Raw genomic sequence first — 26,855 nt, 5'->3', positions numbered from 1 at the left:
GGTTCAGCACGAAGATCAGCACGCCCACAATGGGGATGGCCGCCGCAATGCAGGCCCACACCGCAAAGTCAAAAGGAGCGAAGAGGGAGAAAATGTTGATCTTCTCCTCGGGCTTCTTGATTAAGATGCCTACGGAATAGTCCATGTAGCGCTTGCTGAAGTCCACCACGCTCTCCCGCTCAGGCGTTATGGTGATGGCTGAGATGGCCAAGTCTGCTCTCTGCAAGACAAACGCAGCACGTCACATCGCTCCCTGCCACCAGGAGTTTGGGCAGCAGGAGCATTAAGGAGAAGCTTTCTGAGAACCAAGTGACTCCATGCCCTTCCTTCTATAACTTAAAACACTTAGATGCACTCATATAAATTCTCTAAAAATAAAACCAGAATCACTTTCGCCATTTTAATAAGAAGCATTAGTTAATTGCACTGGCCCAAAGAAGAGTAATGAAACATAACCTGTCAAGGTTCTCTTGAATGAGAAGCATGACCCTGACTCCTCTCTGGAAGAAGGGTAGCTTATTTAACCTTTATCCCTCATTTGTTTCCCAAAGAATGCCTAAAACTCCAAACCATCCTAACCCAGAGCAATGTAAGCAATAAAGAAAGAAACACCGTTTATTTAGCTTGTGTATTTGTTAGCAGGGTAGGAAGAGCTAATGTTTGTTTTTCTCCCTGCAGAATTGCCAACTTTCCATATTCATGAAGAGATTTCATAGGACAACTGGGGAGAAGATTTTGTTTGTTTTTTAAAATGAATAAAGTGATGGAAAAAGCTCGTAACAGGAAAAATGCACAAAGGCAACTTTGTTCCTGAAACTGCTTTGGCTTCAATATTTAAAACAAGCTGGTTTTGCATGCAGGTAATCCTTAAAGAGTATGCACACTTGATGAAGGGTAAGACAGGAGTTAATAAATAAGATTCCCAAAGCTTCTGAAGAGTTTCAATTAGATTTTCAATATTTTCTGTCTTAATAAAAAGAGGCCTCTTCAAAAAAAAAACAGTATATACATTCAGTTTCCTATCTCTAATTGTGTTGGGAATGTAAAGCAAATATTAGACGAGGGAGGTTTGCTTTGAAACTCTTCGGAGTCTGTGGAACAAATGGTAGCAGAAATACAATTTAAAAATAGCATAATAGATATTTTATTGCTTCAAAGAAAACAATTTCAAAATAAATTCACCAGGAGTTCTTACCTTATTTTTCAATCCATTAAATTCAAATAGTTTATGTCAATGCAAAATAAGTTGAAAATTCTTTATGCTCCCTAGCACCAACCAAGAACATCCCATTATCACACACATGTTTGCAATAGCTTTAATTGCTTCTATTTCTTCCTAAACATCTCCTTACAGATACTGAGCCTCCTATTTACAAGATAATGAGAAAGCTTTCACTTTCAGTAATAACCTCCACTGAAGAAGAGTAACCTTTCTACAGAAAGCAGCAACATGGAATATTAATTCCTTTGATTCTTCTTCTTGATTAACACTTGTCCCATATGAGGTTGCAAGAACATGAACAAAACACACTCATTTCATTCTCTGGGAGACTCCAACCTACAAACTCTACCCATTTACTTAAATGGATTTCAATTAACTTACTCCTAGATTTGCAATACTGTAATTAAGAAATTTGGTCCTGTCAGTTTTAAATGACTGAATAATCTTGAGACCAGTTTAAACTCTGAAATTCTGATCCCCTGTTATTGGGGCTGCTTTTCCTGTTTGGGAGTCAAACTCATTGTCATTACTCATTGGTCTTTATTAAACACATCATCACAAAATGACAGAAAGTCCCATCTACAAACAACTTTCAAAGACAAAATGACAAAAAAATAAAACACTAGTAGTTAATATTTTAAGGAGAATACCTTACTTTTCCCTCCATCTTCTATAGTCATTCCCTCACACACACAAAAAGATGACCTCTGTTCTTATAGCAATGTAAACACATAGATTTACACCAACAGAATTTATGTTGAGAGCAGCTGGAAGCAAATAAAACAAGAGACTCTCTAGTTCCTATCCTGCATACAGAGTCTTAAATTGTAGTTTATGTCACACTCAAATCATCCATAGCTCAGAAGCATTCTGCACTGCTGCCTTCAACCTAATTCATTCTCCTGCAATTTTTTTAAATGCAGCTTCTTCTCTGTGTACCTTGTTAATGAGCTCTCCAATCATGCCATTCCAGGAGCTGTTTTGGAGCTGGTGTCCATACTTGCCATCAGGAGCTTGATATATCTCATACTTGAAGCCCAGATTCTTGGCCAGCGCATCCAGGACATCGATGGAAAATCCTTTATATCGTTTTGGCTGCCCAAGGATGTTCTCTGCCACCATCACAAAAGGTTCTTCCTGAGAACAAAACAGCATCTTAACTAACACTTAGGTACTGCCTATTTCTACCACATTTCAGAAAAAGAGAATTGAAAACAACAAAAAAAGTCATCATATTCTGCAATCTGTAGATTACAATACCTTAGCCAGGAATGCATTCAAGCCCTAATTTGCCCCTAATGTAGCACTTGGACGACAGGAGCTCTTTACCATTCCAGAGTTTAACAGACAGTAGTCCCAAAAGCATAATGATTTTTTTGGAAAGATGACACCTTTCTAAAATATATAGTTTATCTCAATGGGAATTTATGAGCTTGATGTAGGAAACACTTGATTAAATTTTACAGCCTGCAGTGTACAAGAGCCAAGATTAGATTATCATAATTGGCCCATCTGATCTTAAAATCCATGAAATGCTGAAAACTGCCTATCCAAGCTCAAGGACGGTATCTGGAATGTACCCCTGTGCACTCAGGCCCTATGCTGGTTCTATGCCTGGCAGGAATTACAATGCAGAAAAACAGCATAAGCAAACAAACAAATGCTCTGTATCACTGATAGTGCACAGCTTCACATAAAATAATAAAGGGCCATCATCTATGTTCCTTGTTATGTAACCGATCATCCAAAAATACAGAACTGAAAATGATAGGGAAAAACACTGCGGGAAGTGCCCAAAATATTCAGTAAGTTTCTTTTTATTTTGAGCATTTTGTTTCCTGAGCTCAGAAAGGATCATACCAAGACAGTCACCACTTTGAGTGTCACTCCCTGTAGGTCATTGCCCAGACGCCGCTCTTGGAGGCTGCCGTTCAGGCCTTTCTCAGAGTCCCACGTCGCCAGCTGGAACAGAAAGCACCAGGAGTCTGAAGCACTGCCAGGCAGGGATCCTTCAGCATTTACAAAATGTTTAACAGCAGCTTGATCAAATCCAGAACTGATAGCGGGAGGCTGAGAGGTGTGTGGCTTTCATTGATGTAGAATCAGAATGAGTGTGTGTCAGAGGACAGACATAAACACGTGCCTTGCCTGAATGTATTCATTGATGGGTGCAATATAAATGCTCTGTTATCTGTGCTATTTAGCATATCTTTTCACTTAGTTCACTCTGACATTACATTTCTCCTCAGTAAGTTTATATTGTCTGAGGGTCCTCAGGATTACCTGTGGTTGCACTATCCCAGATTTCCCTCTCTGCTCAGATCCCTATTTTCAAATACCCTATGTTTATCAAAGACCAGCCTTTTTTTCCACAGTGTTTTAGCTCACCTACAGTCATAAATTCTTGACACAGGTTCTATGGTGTCAAACTGTCTCAACTCCCATTTTCTTCAGCTCCTGTCTCAAGTCCTGTTTTCTCTGTTCTTGTCCTACTTCTACCTGATTTCTAAAACAATTACAGCCTCTTGAGCTCCCAGGCTCCTGATGAACAAGTATCTCATATCTACCAGATGTACCACATGCATGTTTTCAGGATATCTCCCTGGAAAATTACATCTAAATATTTTATTTTTCAATTAAATGTATCATTTTAAAAATTAATTTTAGTGCATTTTCTGAAGAGAAATACAGTCCAATTCAATAGAACAGATTCAACAGAAAAGTCAATTTTTAGTGACCTTTGGATTATTCAAACAAAGTATGTTCCTGAGCAGCAGCAGCAGACTCCTTTTGCCTTCAAACAGAATCCACAGTGTCATTTTGTTCAGAAGAGACATAAATAGTATCAAGTAGAAACTGTTTTCTTCTCTTTTTTTTTCTAGTTGTATTCTTAAACACCAATACTATGCTCACATATTTGGAAGCAGTGTTGTTAGCTGAAGGCATGCCCTGTAGAAATTAAACACAGTCCAAGATCTGTGAAATATGGATTCCTCCTGCCAGAAGCTAATTTTCATGTAACAAGTCAAAATCTTCTTGGAAAGAACTTATTTCACTGAAAATGCCTATGGCTAGATGTCTTACATGATTTATTTCTATGACTTCAGTTTTATCCTAAAGCCTCACAAATCAAATCAACAAATAAAATGTGATGGAAGAGATCTGTATAGTTTTATTTCTGGTTTGTTGCATTAAACTGATAAACAGGGAACTAGAAAAGAACAAGACATTCAGTGAATATTCAGCAACTATCACAACTGATGAAAATTATTCCAGTCACTATATCATGAAAGCTGAGATGCAGGAAAGGAAAGACTTAAGGTAAACCTCCTCTTATCCAGATGACCTGGAGGATGGAGGAGGAGAATGTTTGAATAATTTTCAGCTTTCTAATGACACTCCTGGAAGCTAAAACATCTCAGATTGAACACTCTCCTCCTGCGATGGCAGTTTGGAGTGACAGAGGAGTGTCTGCACATCAAGTGTCTGCAGCAACACAGGCAGATAAATAACTGTAGCCATGGTATCTTTTGAATTTGAATTTAGATGCTTGCTCTGAAATATTTCCAGATGTTCCTCAGCCCTTGCTACTGCCAAAGCAAATGGACATATCTTTCCTTTGACATAAATCAAAATGGTTCAACAGACTTCAAAGATGAGTGTAGGTGTGTATAGCATCTATTGTGTCTCAAATCTTTAAATAAATCTTACTGTTTAAACCTTCATTTGTCCTAGGCATATGATCAAGATTTTTTGACAAAATGGCTTGCAAAATCTACAGGTGATGATTTAATATTCATTAAATATGGGAAATGTAACACACTCAAGTTATAACTTCATCACTGGTGGACTGACACATCAATTTTTTCTCCTACACATGCACCTTTCAAAATCTGATTTCATAAAAGGGCCTTAGACTTCTCAAATACTCTGTTTCATACTCTGCACTACCTCGAAGAGTTCTAAAAAATACTGGAAACAAGACCGTGCGAACCCATGATTTTTTTTTTTTTCAAAAGAAGACAAAGATCCTTATTCTATGCAGCAGGGGTAAGTGCAAGGAGAAGGAGCATATTTTGCTTCAGAACAGTACTCTAGAGTACAAACTTTTCAGCCTCTTAAAAGCAAACTATAGAGATAAAAATCATAAATGGAACATATGGAAAACAATTTCCAGAAGGGATTTTCCCTGTGTATCCTTGTGCTTTAGAACACTTCATTTGTTAAGAACTGTGCCAATTTTATCTTCCATTTCTTGCAGACAGAATTTTGTTTATAGGACTGATGTATTTACAGATATGTATACCAATTTGTGACAGCTGACCTGTCAAGATCAGTGCCTGAGAAGCTAATTTCCAGCATGGTTACACGCCATGAGTACTGCTGTTAAGGCCATTAGGGTCTCATTCTTTGTGGAAATATGTACAAATTTCCTACCAGAAGTCTGGAGCCAAAAGTTATAGCACAGCCATCAGCTGATAGGAGATAAAGGGCTTTTATATCTGATTATAAGAAACAACTGCTTGCAGAATCAGCACTTGCAGGATGTGTTTTAAAAAAAATCAATGGTCTCTTAAACATGTATTTAATGGCAGTCTGGGTGGGATTTTTTGATTCTCAAGTTACCTTGTTATGTGAGTTCAAACTTTGAAATCAGCTACTTTATGAAAGATTTTCAACTTAAAGCTTCCTAGCTTTTCTTTCTGAAACAGCCCTGTTGCTCGGAATCCTCCAGTTCTAGCCATACAGCAGAAGCTAAACCATCCAGTAAAAGCTATCCAGAGGAAACAAATGTAGAATTCAGACAAAAAGGTAATTTGTTGGGAAATTCTGACTCAAAACATGCTTCCAATTTTAGTCAATATTTACTGCATTTTCAACTAGAACTGCGAGGAACGGTTTGGAGAGAGAAAAGAACAATTTTAACATTGTTTTCACCCTCCACAAGCAACGCAGGATGAAACAAAGACACTTACTCAAAACACAAGCAAAACAAATGTCTGTCACAGGCCCAACCAAATGGAGATGCAAATTATCTCAAACTCCTAGTAAATACAGTTGAAAACAGACATTAGCAAATAAAGTGTTCAGTGTGTCTATCACAGTATTGAACATGATTATCTACACTATTTTATTTTATGATGCAGTAGTTACTGTCCACATAATGCATGTCACTGCTATCTAACACAATTTTAAGTATGCCACCATCCTAAACATGGTCTACTTTTCAGGAAAAACATGATTCACATAAGAAATAAAAAAGATAATTGTCAGGAGATGCCTATTAATGTTTGAAATGGCTACAATTTATCCAGAGCATACATCTTCTATTTTACCAAAACCCAAAAACTTCAGTTGGGCGACTTTGTTGTAGCTAAGGTTACACAATTCAAAGAAAGTAAGTTTGGGAACCCCTTACTTGAAATCCAAAAAACTTCTAAGAAACAGGAAAGTGAAAAGAGTGCAAGGCAGGCAGTTCTCACACCACAAGACAGACACCCCCATATCAACCAGAGCACATTTTCATGTTTTTTTTGAACAAAAAAGCTGTTCTGTCCATGGAGTTAAATGAATTAATCTATGCCACTAACAATCTAAAAATGCTTTTAGATTAAAGTTAGACTCAAACAGGTTTCATTTCAATGACAACTTGTTTCTTAACCTTGAAGTCAACAGTTTATGTCAAGTATGATGTCCTTCTACCACATATGTGTATTTTACACATTGGTGCCTCATTCCCTTTGCAAGCCTTGCAATACAGCAAAATGCAAATTTTAAGTGACCCTAATAATAAAACAACACATAAACAAGAAAATTAATGTTTACAGGAGACAAATATGAAATAAGGGAGTGAGCCATTAAATAAATGGAGTAAATTGGACACTTCTCTGTTACAGTTCTAAGGAATAAAAGGAGTTTCACTTAAATCCTAAAACAAATTTAAGTCCACTTAAAACATTAAAGTCCACAATTCCTTTTCAAATTAAGTATAGCAGTAATCTATAGAATTTTCTGCCATTCACAACAAGGTAGTAGTAGGACTCACAGTTTGAATTAGTAGTAGTAGTAGTAGTTAGAAACTCTTTCATATTTGTGTAATCCATAATAATATAAAAGAGGCTTCGGAAAATGAAAAGGTATCAAATCTTTAACTTGCAAGCAAATCCAAACACTGATACAAAAAAATCCATCAGAACTACATATTAGGAATATTCTAACATTTCTACTCTAAAACATAAGCTTATCGTCAATATAGGGATAAGATACTGGGTAAGATCACCAGATGAACTGATTGAAGATCATTCTGTGATCCAGTACAACTCATCCCTGTTTGCAGTGAAATACCAGTGAAATACTATCTACATCCAGACATTTAGGTCTGATATTTTGCATTTTTTTTGTATTAAAAACATACCTTGCTTCCAAACATTTGCAGTGTGACTGGCATACCTGTGCACCCACAGCCACGGAGAACTCCAAAACAAGTTAAAATTACAAAGCAGAGGATTGAGAAGCCAGTCTCAAACAGTATATAAACTCCCAGTCCTTGGGTGAAAATTTTATGCCATCCTGCTCAATGCTCAAGAGGCTCAGTTTGCCATTAAGGGGCGCCATAAGGACTGCATCTGCTTGATAAAAGGTCAGAGAGGGGCAGGGAGACCACAAAAAGTTGCATAAAGTTAGTAAAAGGGCAGAGGGAAAGGCTGCCTCCCCTGGGGTTGTTTTGCCACTGCTGCTTCTACAAGGAGAACCTGGTTTTGTGTCCAGGACAGCAAAGGACACAGATGTGGCTGTGGATGTTTTAATGAGTCTTTAAGAATGCAAGACCTTCAGGGATAAGAATTCCATTTATTCCAATTTTAGTACAATTTTTTTTGCAAATTTATGGCGCTATATGGATGATAATAAAATTTCTCCAGAGAATCACAGGAAGATGAGCATGAGGCAGCAAGACCTAAAAATTACCAAGTCATTCTGGAGAAACTTGACTGCTTTTTCAATAGTACTGCAGAATTAATAGGTAGCTGAAATGAAGAGGACAGTGTGCTTGTATCTGAATTTTAGGTTTATTTCATACAAGGTCTTATGAACCCTCACCTAGGGACATTTGTCTCCTGGAAAAAGATAACACAACATGATTTACAGATTAGCTTCTATGGAACAATGGAGAATGATGTATCAAGATGAGAAGAAAAGTTCTGAATAGCTCACAGCAAGTCAATATTAAGATCTTCTTAACTAATAGCTTTTTTTACTGTTTTGGAACAGGAAATAGGAAATTACTAATTTTAAAATGTCTAAGATGCAAAGATATCTCAAAAGTGGGGAGTGCTGAAAATATATCAAACTATCAAACAGTGAGAAAAACAAACAGGAGTGGTAAGAACTCCAATATGAAATAATAACATGTGTCTTGCATAAGTAGAAGTGAACACTGATGGAACAGAAAAATGGGAAATAGGCATACTTCAACTGAAGAAACAAAGACAGAAATCAATGAACAAGTTGTGCAGGGTGACAGTGAGATGCAAATGATGATGAGCTTGTAAAACAGTACTGCTGCACGAGTACCAGTGTGGTTCTGGACTCCATATCTCACGGCATGGGCTGGACAGAGCAGCCCCAACACGGGGGTACAGTTTTAACACCATGGTTAGCATCTGTCTGAACAAGAGTTAGGCATGCTGGAAGAATATCAAGGGAGAACAACACAACTGCTGCTGTGATGGATGATTAGTTCATACAAAAAGGATGAAAGATGCAACTGTGAATAGTGAAGATGATGATAACCAAGAGAAGGGAAAATTAGAAACAAAACTAGATGTAAAAGGCAACAGAATGACTGCTGCAAACATATTGTAATCTACAGAGACCCTTTCACATGAAATATAAATTGTTTCCTAGAAACATTTATTCATTCTCAGTGAAGACTGTTAAATGAGAAATAGAAAAAAGGGCAGTGATTGTTTTAGTATTTCTAAGTAAAACACTTTTTCATGGGAAGGGTTTGGCACATCCAGGATATGAGGTACGTAGATAAAGGAAATCAAAGAACCCTCTGGTGGTTCTTGAATTCACCAGAGATACCAAATCCAGACAATTGTTTCACATAATTCTGGATCCTAGCCAAAGGTGATTAAGATGGTTTTTTCCCACATGGAACAATTTCATTAAAGTCCCAGAGTGCAAGGTTTAACCTGTGATCCCCTCAGTCTGCCATTTCCCATGTGAGTAGATTGATTGCTATCTTTAAGGCTGGTATAGGGGCATACTATCCATGAAGTTAAAATATACTGGTGTAGTTTTTTCAAAGGATGTCATCATTCAGAATACTTGAAAACCTCAGCTACTTTCATCTCCAAAAGAAAAAACCATACCCTACTGCTGAAACAAAGCCATTCCTAGAACTCAGCCAGGGAGAAATTCTGTCAGAAGTGCAGACGAGCAATTTGAGGTTCCAGCCTACAACCGTTAACTTGGCAAGCCTACATAACACCACTGGGTCCCGAGAGCCACACTGATATAAAGTTAATTGAGCATAGACCTAGAATAGAAAATAGAGAAAGTTCAAGAACGCTGAAGGAGGGATTTCAGTAGGAAAGAGCAATTGACCTGAACTGACATATCTAAGGAAACAGATATACACCACTGCTTGCCTGAGCAGCCAGCGAGACAAATGGCAAATGTCTAGGACTGAGATACCACACGAAGTCTGCCCTTGAAGCAGCACAGTGCCCTTCAAATATGTGAGGGAATGGGGTCACAATTAATAGAGAAAAGCAGCATTAACAGAGTTACCACCATGTGGATAGTCCCATGAAACTGATTTAGAGTTTAAGAAAACAAATCTCCAATTGTGCCAACAAAATGTACTTTGGCAAGAAGCTGCACAGTAACAAGCGGAGAATTTACACAAATTGGAACAAAAATTTCAAATTAATTCAAACGGCTCAAAACCAATGCAAAATGCTAAAAATTACATTGCATTGAAACAAAGTGCAACTGAGTATCAGAAGTGTTTTTTTGCCTTGTAAGATCAATGACAGTACTTAACTGCTATTATCTAGAGAGTAACTGGATAGTATACGTCATTTACAATAATTCCTACCTAATAGGTAGGGAAAACGTAGAGGAGAAAAATGACATTAGTTAACCCAAAACTGTAAGGCTACTTTAGGACAGAGGATTACCAGCAGAGGCTTTGGTAGAGGTATTTCAGCATGAATATTCTTACTGCCTAGAAGCCTGTGTATTTATTCAGGTCCTGCTCTTCAAATTCTACCATTCACTGCAGCTAACAATTTCGACCCTACCTATCATAACTCAGCAGTATCTTGCTCCATTTTTTTAATGGTCCTTCATTGCAGAGAATATCAAATATTTTGTCATGAGATGAAATGTTTTCCCTTACATTTTTCATTAGCCAAAGCTCAATTCAATTAAATGTAACGACCATACTATTAAAAGCCAACTACTTTACACATAATAGAGCTCTACAACGTAAATGAAGATTAGACACAGGATGCCTTATACTACTAACATTAGGAAGCCAAGGTATTCTACTGCTTTCTACAGAATTGTGAATGAGGAGTTTCATGCAGAATTAAAGCAATGGGTTTTTTTAACCCTAAAGGTTTTATTAATACAGTGTCAGACTTGTGGGAATAGATCAGTACCATATACTTTATATTGCATATACATCACATTTAGTATTATGTTGAAGGGCATCAATTATGAGAATTATCTGAAATAAGATACTGATCCATTATGTGTCAGATTGAGATATTATTTTGCTAGCAGGTAATGAAGCAGCATTGATACCAATTCAGGGTTTCCCCTCTTTCCATACTGTGATAGCTGGTGAACATCTCTGACCTCCTACACAACACAGAAAAACGCCCGTGTTCTACTGTGCTGAGCCTGGGCAATGCTTGTCTGGGGCAGCAAATCCATACTTGGCAGAAAAAGGAGCTGAAAGGACATGACAAGACAAATGTATTCTGTAATTCATTAAAAGTATAAATAGGCCATCTTCAGCTCTGCTAGAATAAATTGCTTCAATTAATACTAGTCTTTGAAGGAGCAGTGACTGCAACATGCTGATGTTATTAGTGCAGCAACACAGGCACTGAGAAAGATGTAGTACTAAATGAAGCAATCATGAGAGTGATGAAAACAATATGAACAAGAATCTTATCCTCTGATGGCTTCTTTATGAAGTGCAGGGAAGTATTACTCTATCCCAAAATTTTTGCATTTAATTTCCCTGACATAAAATCAACATGTGGCAAAGAAGGTGTTCAAAATTAATTGGAGGTATTTTCTATGAGACTCTCACAGGCTTCTCTCTTGAAAAGCAGGCAAGAAACCTCCACCCCTGTCCTCCTGCAGTTTTGCCACTTTTCAAGGTTTTAGGATACAATGTGCCACAGTGTAGAAACACTGTTGTTGAATCAGATGGCAGCATTGCAATAGCAAAAGGTGTGTGTGCAGCACCACAACTCTTTAAAAGGTCAAACAAATTAACTGTGAGGACCCAAGATACTGCTGAATCAGGCACTCCCCAGGGGCATTGTAAATTATCCTTTGATATGAACAACCAGGTCTCTAAGCATAAAATTAAAACTAATCAGTAATCATAAAAGTGAGACCCATCCAGGTATAAAGTCCTCAACAGCTGTCACAAGTTGCTGGCTGAAAACACATTGCCACTGGGTTACCTATTTGAAAGGCAAACAAGCCCCTCTTCTTTTTCCTGCAGTTTAAAACACAAAGTCATTGTCCAGTGAAATCCAACATATCCTGGACTCCAAGGATACTTTGAATGCTACAGCCAATTGCTGAACATCAGGTAGCTCAGGAATAGCTGCTTGTGGACAAAACTGAACCAATTGCCTTTACCACTACTCATTATGTGTAGGTAAAGTGGAAACAAATCCATTTCACACAGAGAACAGATTGTTTTCAAACCTCCAAAATGCTTTTTGGTAGCAAATTACTAGCTTTTGAGAGCAGAACTATCCTTGTTATTTATGCAATAGTGACCTCAGCAGACTGTTTGTAAACAAAAAACCCTTATTATGGAAAAGTTGGATCTAACAACAAATACAAACTCATGCTGATTTCCTATAGGTTCTCGTCCTGCTCTGTGGAGTGTAGTAATGCCAAATAATGTCCTGTTGTGCTGTTCTAAGAATTTTACTGGGGAGAGAAAGCAAGGGAGGCTTGCACAGCTGGACAGTTGTCAGGACCTGTTTTTCAGTCCTTCTACACAAGAAGCTCTGCATGTAGGAATTAACCAGCATGCTACAATGGGCTATATCAAACCTGCTCTTTTTTTGCCATTCTTTACTGTGTTTCTTGGCTACTATCTGAGCTGAATGCTTTGGATGTCTCATATTTAAGAAACCCACCCATATTTCTGCAGCTCTAACAACAGAACTTTTCCTAGCCTGGCCCCTGAGGTACAGACTACTGTGTGATTTCACCAGCTGTGATTTTCACCTTCTGAAGCCTGGCCACCATGAATCACTTTCTGATTCTGGTTAAAGGCACTGAGTCATCTCAGAATGAAAGCAAAGTTCAGTCCACTCTCTGGTACCACCTATCAAGCCTGTTCTCAATCCTGTATGGAAAACTGCTCCTCTCTCAAACTCCAGACACTTATGAAAATCTTCACAACATCAAGAGTAATTTTTTGTAGAAACTTACGTATTTTAAAAATAAGTACTGGCATTATCTAATTACCATGTGATATTTTGTTGGCCTTGATATAACAAGGACAATGTTCTAGAGAAAAAAGATAGCCACTTTGCATTTTAGTTCAAAGGGTGTGGATGCACAAATGTAATTTATAAATCAAATGGAAAACTTAAATACAAAGAGGTCAAAGTCTTAGATGAAATGTTGATACTTAAAAATTACAATTAAAAAACTCCAATATTATTTTATCAGAATTTTTGTTAAGGCAAGTTAACACTCTGTCTTGACATCAGTAAACACCTTAAGTGCCAAAGCTTACCTGCTAAAGATTTTAAGTGAATTTTGACCAGCTCTGGTTATTGGCATTGGAATCTACATCCACATCTATGGAACACTGAAAATTCTTGTAATAAATTTGAAAGGTCAATTTTTACTGAACTTTCCCTTATTTTCATCTTTACAGTATGATTTCATCTTTATCCTCACTACTCACAGAAAGTGACACAAAATGGCTTAAATGATTTGCAGATATTTTTTCCTCTTCCACAAAAGCCACTGAGTAAAAAAATCATAACTTGGTGTTTGGTAATGGATAATTGCCTCTCCAAGAAACAGAAGAACTGTAGATTGTATTAAGCAAAACATGAATTTTCTTCACTGTAATGATAGGCATTTAATGGTTTTAATTAACAACAAGCTATATTGAGACAGCTTTCAAAAATATATTTATCCCTTGGGCTTTGTTACATACATAGAACAGGTTTTGTAAGGCAAATAAAATCAGCTTGCTCACAAAACCAATTAGCCAAGAATATACAAACACCAGATCCATAGATATTATAGTTTATATAAATTATGTACCAGTTGCTAAGTATTCACAAGGAACATAACAATACACTTAGCTAAGCTTTGTATAGTGTTCTTATAGAAACTGTGGTAAGTGTGAAAAATACTTTTCCATGTTACTGTTTACAAACCTTTTGTTTACAGCCTATTGCCCTGCTTCACTTTTTCCCTGCTTCAAATCAACATGAATTTTTAGCTTTTCACTTTTTCCCTGCTTCAAATCAACATTCAGGAGAATTTTTAGCTTTAAAAAAAAAATACTGGACAATGAGAACTTCTTAGCAATTTTGCACACTGACAGACAGTGCACACAGGGTATATAAGAAAGATTACAGTAATAAATACTTTCTCCTAGCTCCACAAACTGCCACATACCAGCAAAACTCCATCACTGGAAAGGATGTGGTAATTTCAGCAAAGTAGTCAAAGGTAAGAAATAAAAGCAGGTAAGAAATACAGCTTGTACTATGTGCAATGCTTAAAGGCTCTCCTTTCAGATTCCTTACTGCAGCTATAAAAATAAACACTGATCTCCAGGAAGCTTTATTAGAGTTCCCTACATCATTTGTTTAGGAGGATTCAATAATTTAGTAGGTTTATGTAATTACTACAGAGCTTATTTAATACTGCACCTGATGCGTTGTTGTTTTCCAAGTCTTGAGAAAAGCTTCTAGAAAGGTTAAAGCTGATCAAATTAGAAAACAAGACATGATTTATGTGTGGTCCAAACTTCTCAGTGGAGGGAGAGAAACAATTTGGGCCCATGGAAGGCCACAGACAAGCAGCAGAATCTCTGCTGAGGGAAAGGCAGCAGCTCTCTGGGAATGACCCAGCGGTCAGACCTCATTTGAAGATCAGCCTACCTTAAAACATTACAAGATTTATTTCTACACTCTAAATGGCTCGTGGTCACTGCAGGGCAGGTGGTTTTTCAACAATGAACAGCAGAGCATTTGTACACAGAATTAGGGCTAAAATGGGCAATGCCCTCAGAGAAATGCGGATACAGAAATATGGCAAAGAATTACCACAAACATATCTGAGGAGGAAAAAACCACACACATTACGTTCATTAAATCCCTTTCTTACTGCCTTAACCTGATATTCTTTCTGTTGCTATGGTGATTGTTATCCAGCCATTTATACATTTAAAGAAAAAAATCAGTATTCCCTCTCATGAAATTCAAAAATATCTCCTTAATGCAATATAAAGACTATTTCCTCAGTGGACCCATCAGGCATTCATTTTCCTAAGGTCTTCTGAGTCCATTTAAACTTCTCTGTTCCACACGTTTTGTGGCAATGAATTTCAAAATAGAAGCAGGCAATCTCTGAAAATGTACTTCCTCTTATAGGTTGTAAGCTGCCTACCAGTTCACTTTATTAAGTATCATCTAGGTTTTCATTACAAGAAAAAATGAATAATTCTTCCCATTTCATCTTTTAATCTCTTTATTTCCTAAGCACCTAGACAGACTCCCTCCTTTTGTCTGCTTACTGAGCCGAAAAATTGTGGCCTGTATGTCTCTTCATATAGAAGCAATCTGGTATCTCTAGTCACCCTTCTCCCTCTTACATATTTTCTAGTTCTTCCATATATCCATATATTTTTTGAAAGGGGAAAAGAAATAAAAATCACCAAAAAAACCCCCCAACTCAATCCAAATTATAGAGACTGGCCAAAAATCAGCCGATGGAAAATTGGAAGACTGACTTAGGAAAGACAACTTTTGAGTGCATTACTTAAGCCTGTATTTTAAAATTATCTTAGAAGAGGTGCCTTAGAAATCTTCAACACTGCATTTCAGCATTTAAATGCAGAAACAGCTGAACAAGGAAAGTAGAAAGCAAATGTCACCAATAGAAATTGTATATATTTAGATAATATATACTTAGGAAATGGAAAATAAATTCTTACCTACTACATGCACAGTAAAATGTAGAATTATTTAATGTTTCCTGGAAAAAACACTTTCATATATTAGAAAAAAAATGCTAACACCATCCATTGTATTTGTTGGGAACTCTTCCCAAATCCCTTCCCTGGCATAAGCAGAAGGTGGTACATATAAAGTAGAAAGCTCTGAGCCTGCAGTGATCCCCCTCCTCTCTGTAGGTCTACAGTAAAATAATTTGGTTTTTACTGCCCACAGCTTTTCATAAAGTTAAGGGGAATTTGCAACAACTGCTCAATTTCCAGTATTTATTTTCCATAAAGTACATCAGGCCTCTACAAGTGGTCCAGCTAATGTAGGTTTTTTTGAAACTCACAGAACTGCCTTATAGATCCCAAAATGTCTGAAGGCTACAGACTTTGTTCACAAATCAAATTAATTAAAGGAAATTAACAGTGTGCTAATAATTATGTGGGTTTGTCCACATCTCCATGGCAAAATATTCCCAGCTGCTTTGGAGCAGGCTTGGGACAAGCCCTGGTGGCTGAAAGGCCCTACAATCTGCTGGCTGCCCATCAACTTAGTAGCTTGTGATACTTGAGTGAAAACTTGGCCATTACTGAACTCTCAGGGCCTGCATTAGAGACTGACAACGAGTTTCACTGCAGACTTCAAACTGCAGCAGCTGCAGGGAGGGATGAATGAAGGGGTGACAAATACAATCACCACATCAGCCCAGGAGATGCTACTAAAATGCTGCTTATTTAGCACTGCCAAGGTGACAGTTGAGAATCTGTGCTCTGATGGACCTACAAAATTGACACAGTCCAGGATTGGGAAGAAACTCCAATAGATGAGGTCCTTACAGAATTGGCAGCTCAGACCATACAAAACTACATCTTTTCATTGCTCAGAAGCAGAAGAAGGCCTCCTACGCTGAGGGCTGTCAGCCTTGTACCAGCACAAGTACACAATCATTTTTAGAATTCCAGGAGGGGAAAAAGATTTGACTGTTTCCCATCCAAAATAAATTGAAAAGCCTGAAAGCCTGAAGGCTAGAAAGATGGGTACCCAGGTCACAAACCCTGCATCCCAAGAGTGACAAGATGAAACTCTCCAGGAGGTCCTTCAAAAGGCAGATTAGAGACAGCTCCCCCAGTGGGTGATTTTCCTTCACCCTGCTGAGTAACACAGACTAAATCAAAGATCATAAATGAATTATCTAAAATTTACTCCTGTAAAAATATACCCCTTCCCACATTCACCTAGGGCTGTCATAAAAATGGCATTTCTTCATGTCTCCTTCAGGAAGCACACAGCTGTCATTAAATATATATATATATGATCTACATGATATATGTAGACAGATATATATGTATATATGTATGCATAAAGAAGCCTGTGCAGTTATCCCTCATAAGAATCTGTCTGAGGTTAAATTGCCTTTCAGTACTAAAAGTCACAGTCGCTACAGAGAGCTACAATTTCGAAAAACTTATAGGACTGAAAATATTTTTCTCAATACTCCTAACTAGTTTTCATAGTTTTTTTAACCTAGTTACTTGTTCTTTTGAGATGCTTTTATCTTCTTATGCCAGTTCTCCTGGTCTTGAATTGGTACTGCATCAGTTAGGAGAAAGACTGTCAGATCTCTGAAAAGCAGGAGTTGGCTGTTAATGTGAATAAACCTCATGTTAATGACTTTCATCAGGACTTCTGTCTGTGTTAGTCTGGCAACATTACAGAGGCTGCATGTGCACACAGAAAATCAAAGAGAACCAAGACTTAATTATATAATGGGCTGCATAGCAACATGTCAGAACCTTTTGGTTAAGGAGTCTCACAAGGCTAAGAGACCAGTAATCCCATCAAACAATGACAGCCACCAGCACATCACCCCTAGCCCCTAACAGCCCACCATATCAACACAGATTTCTTCACAGGCACGTTAAAGGTCACCTCGTGGATGCTGGACAAAGTGCTGACACTACAGCTCACGCAAGATTTCACTTTCAATATTCCTCAATAAAATAAACTGACACTCTTCCCATCTCTGGCAGATACAGCTTAGGATCTGATAATCATTTCAATGATGGTGTAAATTACCACAGCAGACTCGCTATTAACGTGTTCCAGGCTATCACACTAAGCCAAAGAGATGTAAGAAGACTAACACCAGACTCACATTCTGATCAGAATCCTATGTAACAAAGCAGTTGCAGATGAAAAAAATAAGGTACAAAGGAAAAGAAGGCATATTATACTGGCTTTCTTGCTCTTCACAGATTTTGTATTTTTAACTTTTTCCACTAAACTGCAAAACTGAATTGAAGCCTGCCATGAATACATTCTGGAACATCAACAGATCTGCACTCATTTTGTTCGTGCTGACCTGTGGTCCTAACGCTTTTTGTTGCTTTATAATAAACACCTTATATGTTGCAACACAAACCAAAGGCATCTACCTCTCACTGCCACCATTCCTGAGTCATAATTCCGGATATCCATGCTCTAGATCTTGTTACCTTTCTCCCAGGATACTTGCCCTAACATAACACGAGCAGGAAACTTCTCAGGCTTACTTTACACCACGCCATTCCAGCTGTGGAACTGCTCCCCAAACATTGGCACTCATTTCATTTGTTTATGTATGACCTACACAACTTTTGTCATGGCCAAGAGAAGATTCTGGCTAAGCGTCTGAACATCACTAAATTTGGATCAGCTCTGTTAAGGCTGTGATCCAACTGGCTCCCTCAGTTTAGGGAGTGCCTTAGGCTCCTGCTTCCAATTCCACCCTGCCTGCCACTAGGGTGGAATTGGAAACAGGAGCAGCGCTTCATTTTATAGTTCAAGGGGCAACAATATTTCATAACTAGTCCAAAACCAACATGAAGATGGATGCAAAAGTGAGGAGAGGAGACTGAAATGGGGAAGTTGGAGCCTTAATTTTTCATGAGAGGATTATTATGAAATATTATCAGCACATGATATATTGATATGGTATGTGCAGTTCCTGCATTCACATCAGAATGAGCAACAGTTCTTCTTCCACTGCCGTAACAATTTGATTTCTCCTGGTTTCAACACGACAGTGATACTGGAATTGATTTAAGTGCATTAATGCCACTGGAAGTCATAAGGGCTTTTGGCAGAACCTATACAATGGGAAGAGATCACATGTTCCATTATGCTGATGATGTTGAAAAGCAAAGTGTGCCAGCCAGAACCCACCCCACACAACCCCAAACCTTTAATTAAGAAAGCCTGATATTAAGTTGTACTCAATTACAACATCTGTAATTCGCCACTGTGCTCCCAGAGCTAGTCCATATGCTTGTGAGGCACCTTTTCAAACCCTCTTTTGGGCACACTATGACTATCATACAATGCACTTGTATTATAATTAAATTTAGCATAATTACTTTACAGAGTGATCAGTGACAGTCTATTGTTCAGGAAGAATTAATCCTTTGAGCCTTCCAACATCATTTTAGTTCCTGGTTCTAAATGAGATTTCAAAGAATGTAATTTATAATAACCAAAATCCCCAATGCATACTTTAATATAGCCTTCCTTTGTTACAGCAACTCACTAGTAAAATGTTTCTGAGTTAGAGCATTTCTGGTGTACTTATTTACCTTTGCCGCACAGGACCTCTCAAACAGGGAGGAAAAGAAGCAGGAATTCTTCACTGATCACCTTGATGCCTTCTCTTCCTTCCTCCTTCCCAAAACATGGGTGCTCTAGAACCCTTTCAGAACCAATTCCACTACTAAAATAGAATCCTTCCCCTAGGAGAATGCTTGCCTTTCCAGAAGCAGCCCAAGAAATCCTCTGAAACATCACTAATTCATGAATATATTGAAAGGAGGTGTGATGATTGGACTTGAGAAAAAGCTGGAACTGCTACCATACGAGACACCAGGAAGCTTGATTTCCTCCTAAAATGAGATGCTTTTCCAAGGAGAGGAGTCTAAGTTGGGCAGTGTCAAAACATTTTGTTTAGCCATTTTTAATTCAAGTAAAATGTTTTGACAAAGTGGAATCCTTGGAAAAATCCTTTGCAGATCTCATCTATTCCAGTATTGAAACCTACTTCCCTGTATCCATTGCAATCCTAGTTCTCAATTTCTTTCTCTGGACCAGTTAAGCATATTGCATATCCCACTGAATAAATTCCTCCAGTTGCACTCCAATCCCTCAGGACTACCATGCACAGGAAATATATGAGAGAACCTGATCCTCAACACAAGGCAGAAAATATTAAAGCAGGTCAATATTGTGGTGGTTTTTTAATTATCTTGTCAAAATTAAACCCTTCAGGCCAGTTAAGAAATTCTAAATTTCAGTTTAATATCTTTTTACCAAAATAAAAGCTTTTCTTGTGCAATTATATCCACCAGAACATCATTGCAGTGAAAAACTGCCAACTGCCAACTGCAGCTATCACTACAGCTGAATTTCTTGATGTGATTTTTTTTTTCCCTAAAGACGATGTTAAAAAGCTCTCTTTCAGTCCACTCGACTAATTAAGACTTCTCAGCTATTCAGGCTCAGTCCTTTTTACTGTCAGCAAGGTTTGTTTGTGCAATCAAAGATGCTGGCCACAGATCTCGAGGTGACATTCCATGAAAATGTCACTGTTAGTATGATCGGCACTCAATAATATGTGGTATTAAAACTGCATTAAAAGACATGGTAGAACATATTTTGGGCAAAGCTTGAGAAAATCTGTGAATTTCACACTTCTGTCATCTAACAGATAGAACAAAAAATTTTCTCAGAACACATATAAATTCTTTTTTTTATTGGCTGAAATAATTTAGCAACGTAAGAGAGAGCCACTGGCAGTCATTCTGCTCCTGCCTTGTGCATGAGGTTAGCTGGCTCATGAGTTAGTTTGTGAACCTCAACTGCAATGTCACCAGCAAGTGAGAGTAAAAACTTTGGAGTCTTCAGATGCCAGAGTACTATGATTACATCATATCTCTGATTTTGAAGAGACAAATCAAAAATCTCTTGAAATTATCTTCCTGTCTTTCTTTCTGCAGGGAGCTACAAAGGGAAATATTTGTTGGAAAACATAAGACGTATCAAATGCATTCTCTGGCAGAAATAGAAGGTTTTAGGTACTGGCACTCAAAACATGATTGCTCAGAGTTCAGCTTACCCTCTTCCCCATTGCCAAGGGTTTGAAAATGGAGAGGGACATAAGCAAAGTTAGAGGAGGAAACACAAGTGCCAGTAGTAGCTGACTTAGTGGCAACATCTGCAGGTCCTATCTGACTTCTTACTGAACATCAACAGTAATATAATCAGGTTCATCAACTTTCCCCTCCATAAAGATCAGGCCCCTGCTATCCATACATCAGAAAAAGCTCTAATACACAAGAATAAATGCAGAGCATGAGAAAATGTAGAACCTTCAGCCGGAACAAAAGCCATCAACTCTGCAGGTTAAATGTCAGTTGCACATTATGTGCCTTCCTCCTGCAGGTTCCCTGTCAACTCTCCATGATAATTTTAGAGTTTCATATTAAAATATTCATTTCAAATATTCTTCACAACCAAATCCATTCACTGTGTAAAATTTCAAGTACATTTTCATATATGAAATAACACCAGAGGCATTCTTCTGTCTTAGAAGAATGCAGATCACTAGACTTGGGTCACTTCCCAGAAGTGGGGATCAAGCCTTCTTCATAGGAAAATTGAGCTGTAAGACAAGTTTCCCAGATGAGGAGTAAAATAAAGTAAATGCATATCTCAAAAAATCCCAAACAAAACTACAAACACACGACTTCCTTTGAAAAGTACACTGACAAACTTAATACTAATTTACTATAGAAATTATACTGAAAATAACACAGCTAAAAAAAAAAAACAGCTAGAAAAGAAAAGATGACAGGAGCTTTGTGAGGACCTGATACAACTGATGATACTGCGTAGTAGATGGACATAAAAGAGAAAACATGAATGTTTGTATGGAGACATTTAAATCCCACAGAGCAAAGGCACAGAGGGTTGGGAAGAAGAGGAGGGAATGCCCAGGAGAAAACTGAGCAAGAAGGCCAGGGGGTGGAAGGAAGATGCACAGAGGGAGACAAAAGGAGAGGCCCTAAGGGCCAAATAGAATATCACAGCGCAGGAGAGGCGCAGGCAAGCAGGGACATGCAGCTTATTTTCCTTGATGGCAGCCAGCAGAAGCATCACTTACTGCTGCTGTACCTGACAGGCTGACCAGCTTGGTAACCAAACAGCATCCTTTCAAAAGAGAGGATTATTTGTTTGTTCCTCCCAGAACACCCTCTGGATGTCATGGTAAAATATTATTAGTTGTGTCTCTGATGAGCTATGTAATAAAGACATCTTCAAGGTTCTTCCTTCCACCATTATGTCACAAATTTCCAGTTACTTAGTAAAGATGACAAATTTTAACAGTAAAATTTCTCTACAGCAGAGTAAGCAGAACTCCAAAATATAAAATATCTAGCATTAACATCTGCAAGTATGGCTCTGATTTGTATTAGACAATATCAGCTTACTATCGCAGAATAAATATTCAAAGGAAAACTGCAGGCACGTCACAATTACACTACTTCTGTTCATTTTCTCCTTTTTTTTCTTAGAAATTGGAGATATGAGACAGTTTTGAAAATGTCTAACTTATGAACTATAACAGTAGCACTGATATTATAATTTCATCCATAGTACAATAAACAAGTTCAGTAAATTCTCCCATGTTCATAAACCAACAGAATTATCTTTTGATATCAAGAAATGCTAATACCTGGTGAAGAGAATTTGCAAGGTAGTTACATTGTAGATTGACACAATCATCACATTCACTCCAGATTTTCTCTGTGGGCTGGAATTTAGGCATTACCAGCCATCTGCCCTAGGAAACAAGCATGAGGCTCTCACTGGAGTCAGCAAGAACTGAGGATATTAACAATGGGCAAGGTTTCAGTCCCAACTCAGCAAAGAAATTAAACATTTCAACAGTCACTGAATTTTTAGGTTAGACTTGGGTTAAAGGCTTTGCTGAATCAGGACCCCTTCCTTCAAGTGTTAAACATCATAACAAATAAATATCATTATTAGTATTTATCATAAGCTGCCTAGATATGTCCTCTGGTGTTCAGATAAATCGGACAAGGAAAAAACCCACAAAATAAACCTTAGTATGGGTAGTCTTATGAGCAATATAAAAATTTAAAAACCCCAGCCCCCACTTTGAATTTGGTATGCTACTGCTTTCTATGCTTACTGACTGTGAGCATGACTGAGGTAAAATGTGTACACAAGAGGCCAAAAATAAAGCCAGATTGCAATTCTAGTCTTCAAACCCCCCCCAAAGTCTTGAGTTCACCACAAGAGGTGTAAGACAGACAAATCCCACAGCTCCAGGTTTTTCAGAGGGAACATAATGTGCTTAAGACAGTGAAATATTTTAGTAGAACACTGATGTTCTCCTACTTAACCTCCATTTATTAGCATAATGCCAAAAGGAACATAAAATTTCATGAACATGAGCATTTAATATAGCAGTCCTGTTTACAATAATTGCATTGTATTTACTGCATCCACATAACTGTACTTGCTAAGTTTTTAGCAGGAACATAAGTGGGTTTTGCAGTCTTTGTATGAATTTCATGGTGTTGTGGAAATAAAACTAGCAATGCCTAAGCTAATTTAAAGCTAGATTAGATATGGTTAGGTGAACCATTATTACACAGCTTGCAGAGCGAATAGAAGATGTAATTCTACTGGGAAAATATTCCAGGCAAGATCCTTAATTGGCAAAATTTGATCAATATCCCTTGACTTGACTGCTCTTCCACAACTGTAGGAAAACTGAGGTTCCAGCTCACTCTTTAGCAGTGATATCTTTGCTAAGGGTTCCCAGTGAATTTCTGAATGTGTTAACAGGAACATTTCAGGAACTGGTTTTTAAATTATTGCTACAATATTCTGAACATTCATGTCATAGATTACATTACCAAAGTATCATAGTGAGATCTTTGTGAAACTGGTGTCTTAGAGATTAATTCTCTTATTTACAGCTTTCTTTTTTTGAAAGCATTTTATTGGCCTCATTTGGTCATTTTTAAATTAGCACTAGTCCAAGTGAACCACAAACCAATCTCTCTCCATCTCCAAAAGTACAGTAGGAGCTTTAAATTGTTTTAATGTAATGAAAGTTGTCAACATGACATTCCATTTATAGGAAAAGGACAATTTGGAACTATGGCACGAAATAAAACTGCATTTAACTTTGCAAATCTAGAGACTTTTCCAAAGGTTTCTATGTGAAAGAGAATTTTTACAAATATAGTCTTAAATGTAGTGTTTACCCAGCTCAGTATATTACTCAAGACATACTACAGGCTCACAGGAAAATAAGAATATTAGTGGTCTTTTTTCTTTTCTATTCTACACTAATCTCCTCACTTCTCCCCTCAATTCATTAAAAGATGTTGAATATAGAAAAAGCATCCAAACATCTGACAGTGTTATCCACTACAGCAGCAGAAATATGACAAGGTTAATCATCTGGTTTAAAGGAGTCTGACTTCCCCTTGCACGAGATTGCTGCTATCAGTTTTCTTGTGGAAGAACAGTCAATAATGTCTTCTAATCTCTAATAACAGTCACAGGACAAACATTCTATTACAACCTAAATAAATAAGACAAACTTTAATTTTAGACCTGTCTATCAAATGGCTATTCCTGTAATTATTACCACTATGCTTGGCATATTTTTTTTGCTTTTCCAGATTTATTTTCTTGAGATACTGCTTCAATTAACTGTCATTATGGTTACAAACAATGAGATTAAATTACATTTTGGTTAGAAATAGAATTATTTTTCTCTTATCCTCTCTTTTCTAACTTTAATTTTTTCCAGGTCTGTTCTCCCCTTTTCAGTCACTTCTGTATCTTCCCCCACACTGCTCTCTACTTATTCCTCATTTTATGGGGACCTTGTTCTTACAAAAAAGAGGGGCTGGTGGGGAATGTGAAAGCGTGCACAGCAAAGTCCCTGCCCCAGACTTGAGGAGAGCAGACTTTGGCCTCTTTGGGGATCTGCTTGGCACAGAGCCATGGGATAAGGTCCTGGAGGGAAGAGGTACCCAGGAAAGCTGGTCAGTATTTAAGGACCACCTCCTCCAGGCTCAGGAGTGATGCATTCCAAAAGAGGAAGCCAGGCAAAAACACCAGCAGGTCTGCATGGATGAGCTCCTGGACAAACTCAAAGACTAATAGGAAGCCCACAGAGGGGTGGAAGCCTGGAGGGGATATAGAGAAATTGTCTGAGCAGCCAGGATCAGGCTAGGAGAGCTGAAGCCCTGACAGAATTGAGTCTCATCAGGGACATCAACTTCTGTTGTACTGCTGTAGTGAAATAAGCTGTTTCTGACTTTCTGAACAGCCACATATAAATGGTATATCACCACCTGACTTTTACATGCATTACAAAACAAGATATTCAGGGCACATATAACACACAGAAAAATAACCATAGCTCAAAATACATAAAACAATCAAAATTTTTGAAGAGCATCTAAAACACCACCAAGATAATGCACCAGCTTTTCACTTGCTGCATTTTGATATTAAATATGTGTTCTGCAACATGAAATTAAGACAGATCAAGTCTGAGGGAAGAAGTCAGCAAGGCCATATTTTGTTTCCACTATTTATGCACAGATATTAGGCACTGTCACTATTGTGCTTCAGATTTTTCTGCCACAATGAAAAGGGGAAAAGTGAACTGAATAGATTCTAAAATTCAGAATTAAAAACAAAAATGTAAACACATTTCTACTAAAAGCAAGCTCCAGTCTCCCACTAGGACAAAGAATACCTATTTTTAAAACAAAAAATTAGTAGGACAAAAAATATCAGAAAAGTAAATACATTTGGATATTAAGGGGTATTTCCATGTACATCAAGGTTTGAACCTAATTCTGAGCTGAAAAATAGAAATCCCAAAAAAGGTAAATTAGAGGCAGCTGAAACCCAAAACATTGGGCTTTTTTCCCCACAATGGAGACCAGCTGTGAAAGACAGTTCCATTACCAGATTTTGGAGATGTTAAACTTGATTTTAAAACCAGAAGAGGTCACTATATTGACTCCATTTTGGATTCCTCTACTACAAGGTTTGAAGATAAACACTTAGGCCTGTAGTCTCTACGAAAACTTTGACCTGATAAATGAACTCATGACAATTTCATGTCTGCAAATAGGTTGTTCTACCATTTATTTTCCTCATGTAGCAATACTGAAGAGCAAATTTATGCACTTTTCTCCATATTCAAAATTGAGAAAAAGACACACACAAATTTGGAAGTGCCACTGCTCTGCAGTCTTTGTCCAATATGAATTCTAGAATACGGAATAATTATGATGACTGTGGTGTTGATAACACTGATCAAACTACCCTGAGCATTAACAAAACACTGCATTTTCTGGTTGAAAATTAAACTGACCCCATGACATCTTTTCACTACCATTGAAGTAAAAGGTGACAAGAGAACAGCGGTGAGAGAACACAGATCCTTTGATTTTAACCACAAATCTCCCATCAACACAAATGGCACCTATTGTTGTATAATGAAAGAAACTCTCTTATTAATAATTTCACTCTTTTCATCTTCAACCTACTAATTTTCAACATGTTTCCTGGAATTTATTTTGCCTTTATTACAGTTCTTGATTCGACCCAAAGAAGTATCTTGTTTCAAAGATGCTGGTTCATTTTACCTCATACTGGCAGAAAGCTTTTAAACAATCATGAATTCAGTATTACATCTACTGTGCTATTAGCATGGAAAAATCTTACTGTTCAAGAATATTTCCTCTGGGTCATAATTATAAAAAGAATAGATTCCTGAGGGCATAATCTAACAAAGTACTGAAGTTGAAAGATTGTTTAAAACCTTATGGAGGTAGATGTCTACCATTTTTTTTCAAAAAACAATATCAGAGGTTTATAATACATCTGAAAATTTAATGTTTCATTTTTTTTCTTGTTTTGAAGAAAAAAGAACCACATGAAGTTGAGAGTTTCATCAGTTGGCATAATCACTGTAGTATAGAGATTTTCATCCTAAGGGCCCTTCATGTTTTTGCACATGTATGCAGTAATTTTTGCAGTGGAAAGTCACAATGTCAACA

At 37.5% G+C, this 26,855-nt stretch overlaps 1 protein-coding gene across 1 annotated transcript in view; it reads right to left on the bottom strand.

Annotated features, from left to right (window-relative positions):
- The window catches only part of GRID1 (glutamate ionotropic receptor delta type subunit 1), a 478,229-nt gene that overhangs the window by 46,615 nt on the left and 404,759 nt on the right, over window positions 1–26,855 (bottom strand). Inside the window, exons 14-16 of the mRNA XM_005417309.2 lie at window positions 3,083–3,184; window positions 2,162–2,359; window positions 4–220 (exon numbers count right to left, since the gene is read on the bottom strand). Coding sequence (XP_005417366.1) covers window positions 4–220; window positions 2,162–2,359; window positions 3,083–3,184 — 517 coding nt within the window. The remainder of the gene's footprint in view (window positions 1–3; window positions 221–2,161; window positions 2,360–3,082; window positions 3,185–26,855) is intronic.

The sequence above is a fragment of the Geospiza fortis genome, unplaced genomic scaffold (assembly GCF_000277835.1).
Source record: "Geospiza fortis unplaced genomic scaffold, GeoFor_1.0 scaffold130, whole genome shotgun sequence".
Taxonomy (NCBI): Eukaryota; Metazoa; Chordata; class Aves; order Passeriformes; family Thraupidae; genus Geospiza; species Geospiza fortis.
This window is presented reverse-complemented; position numbering and strand designations above follow the sequence as displayed.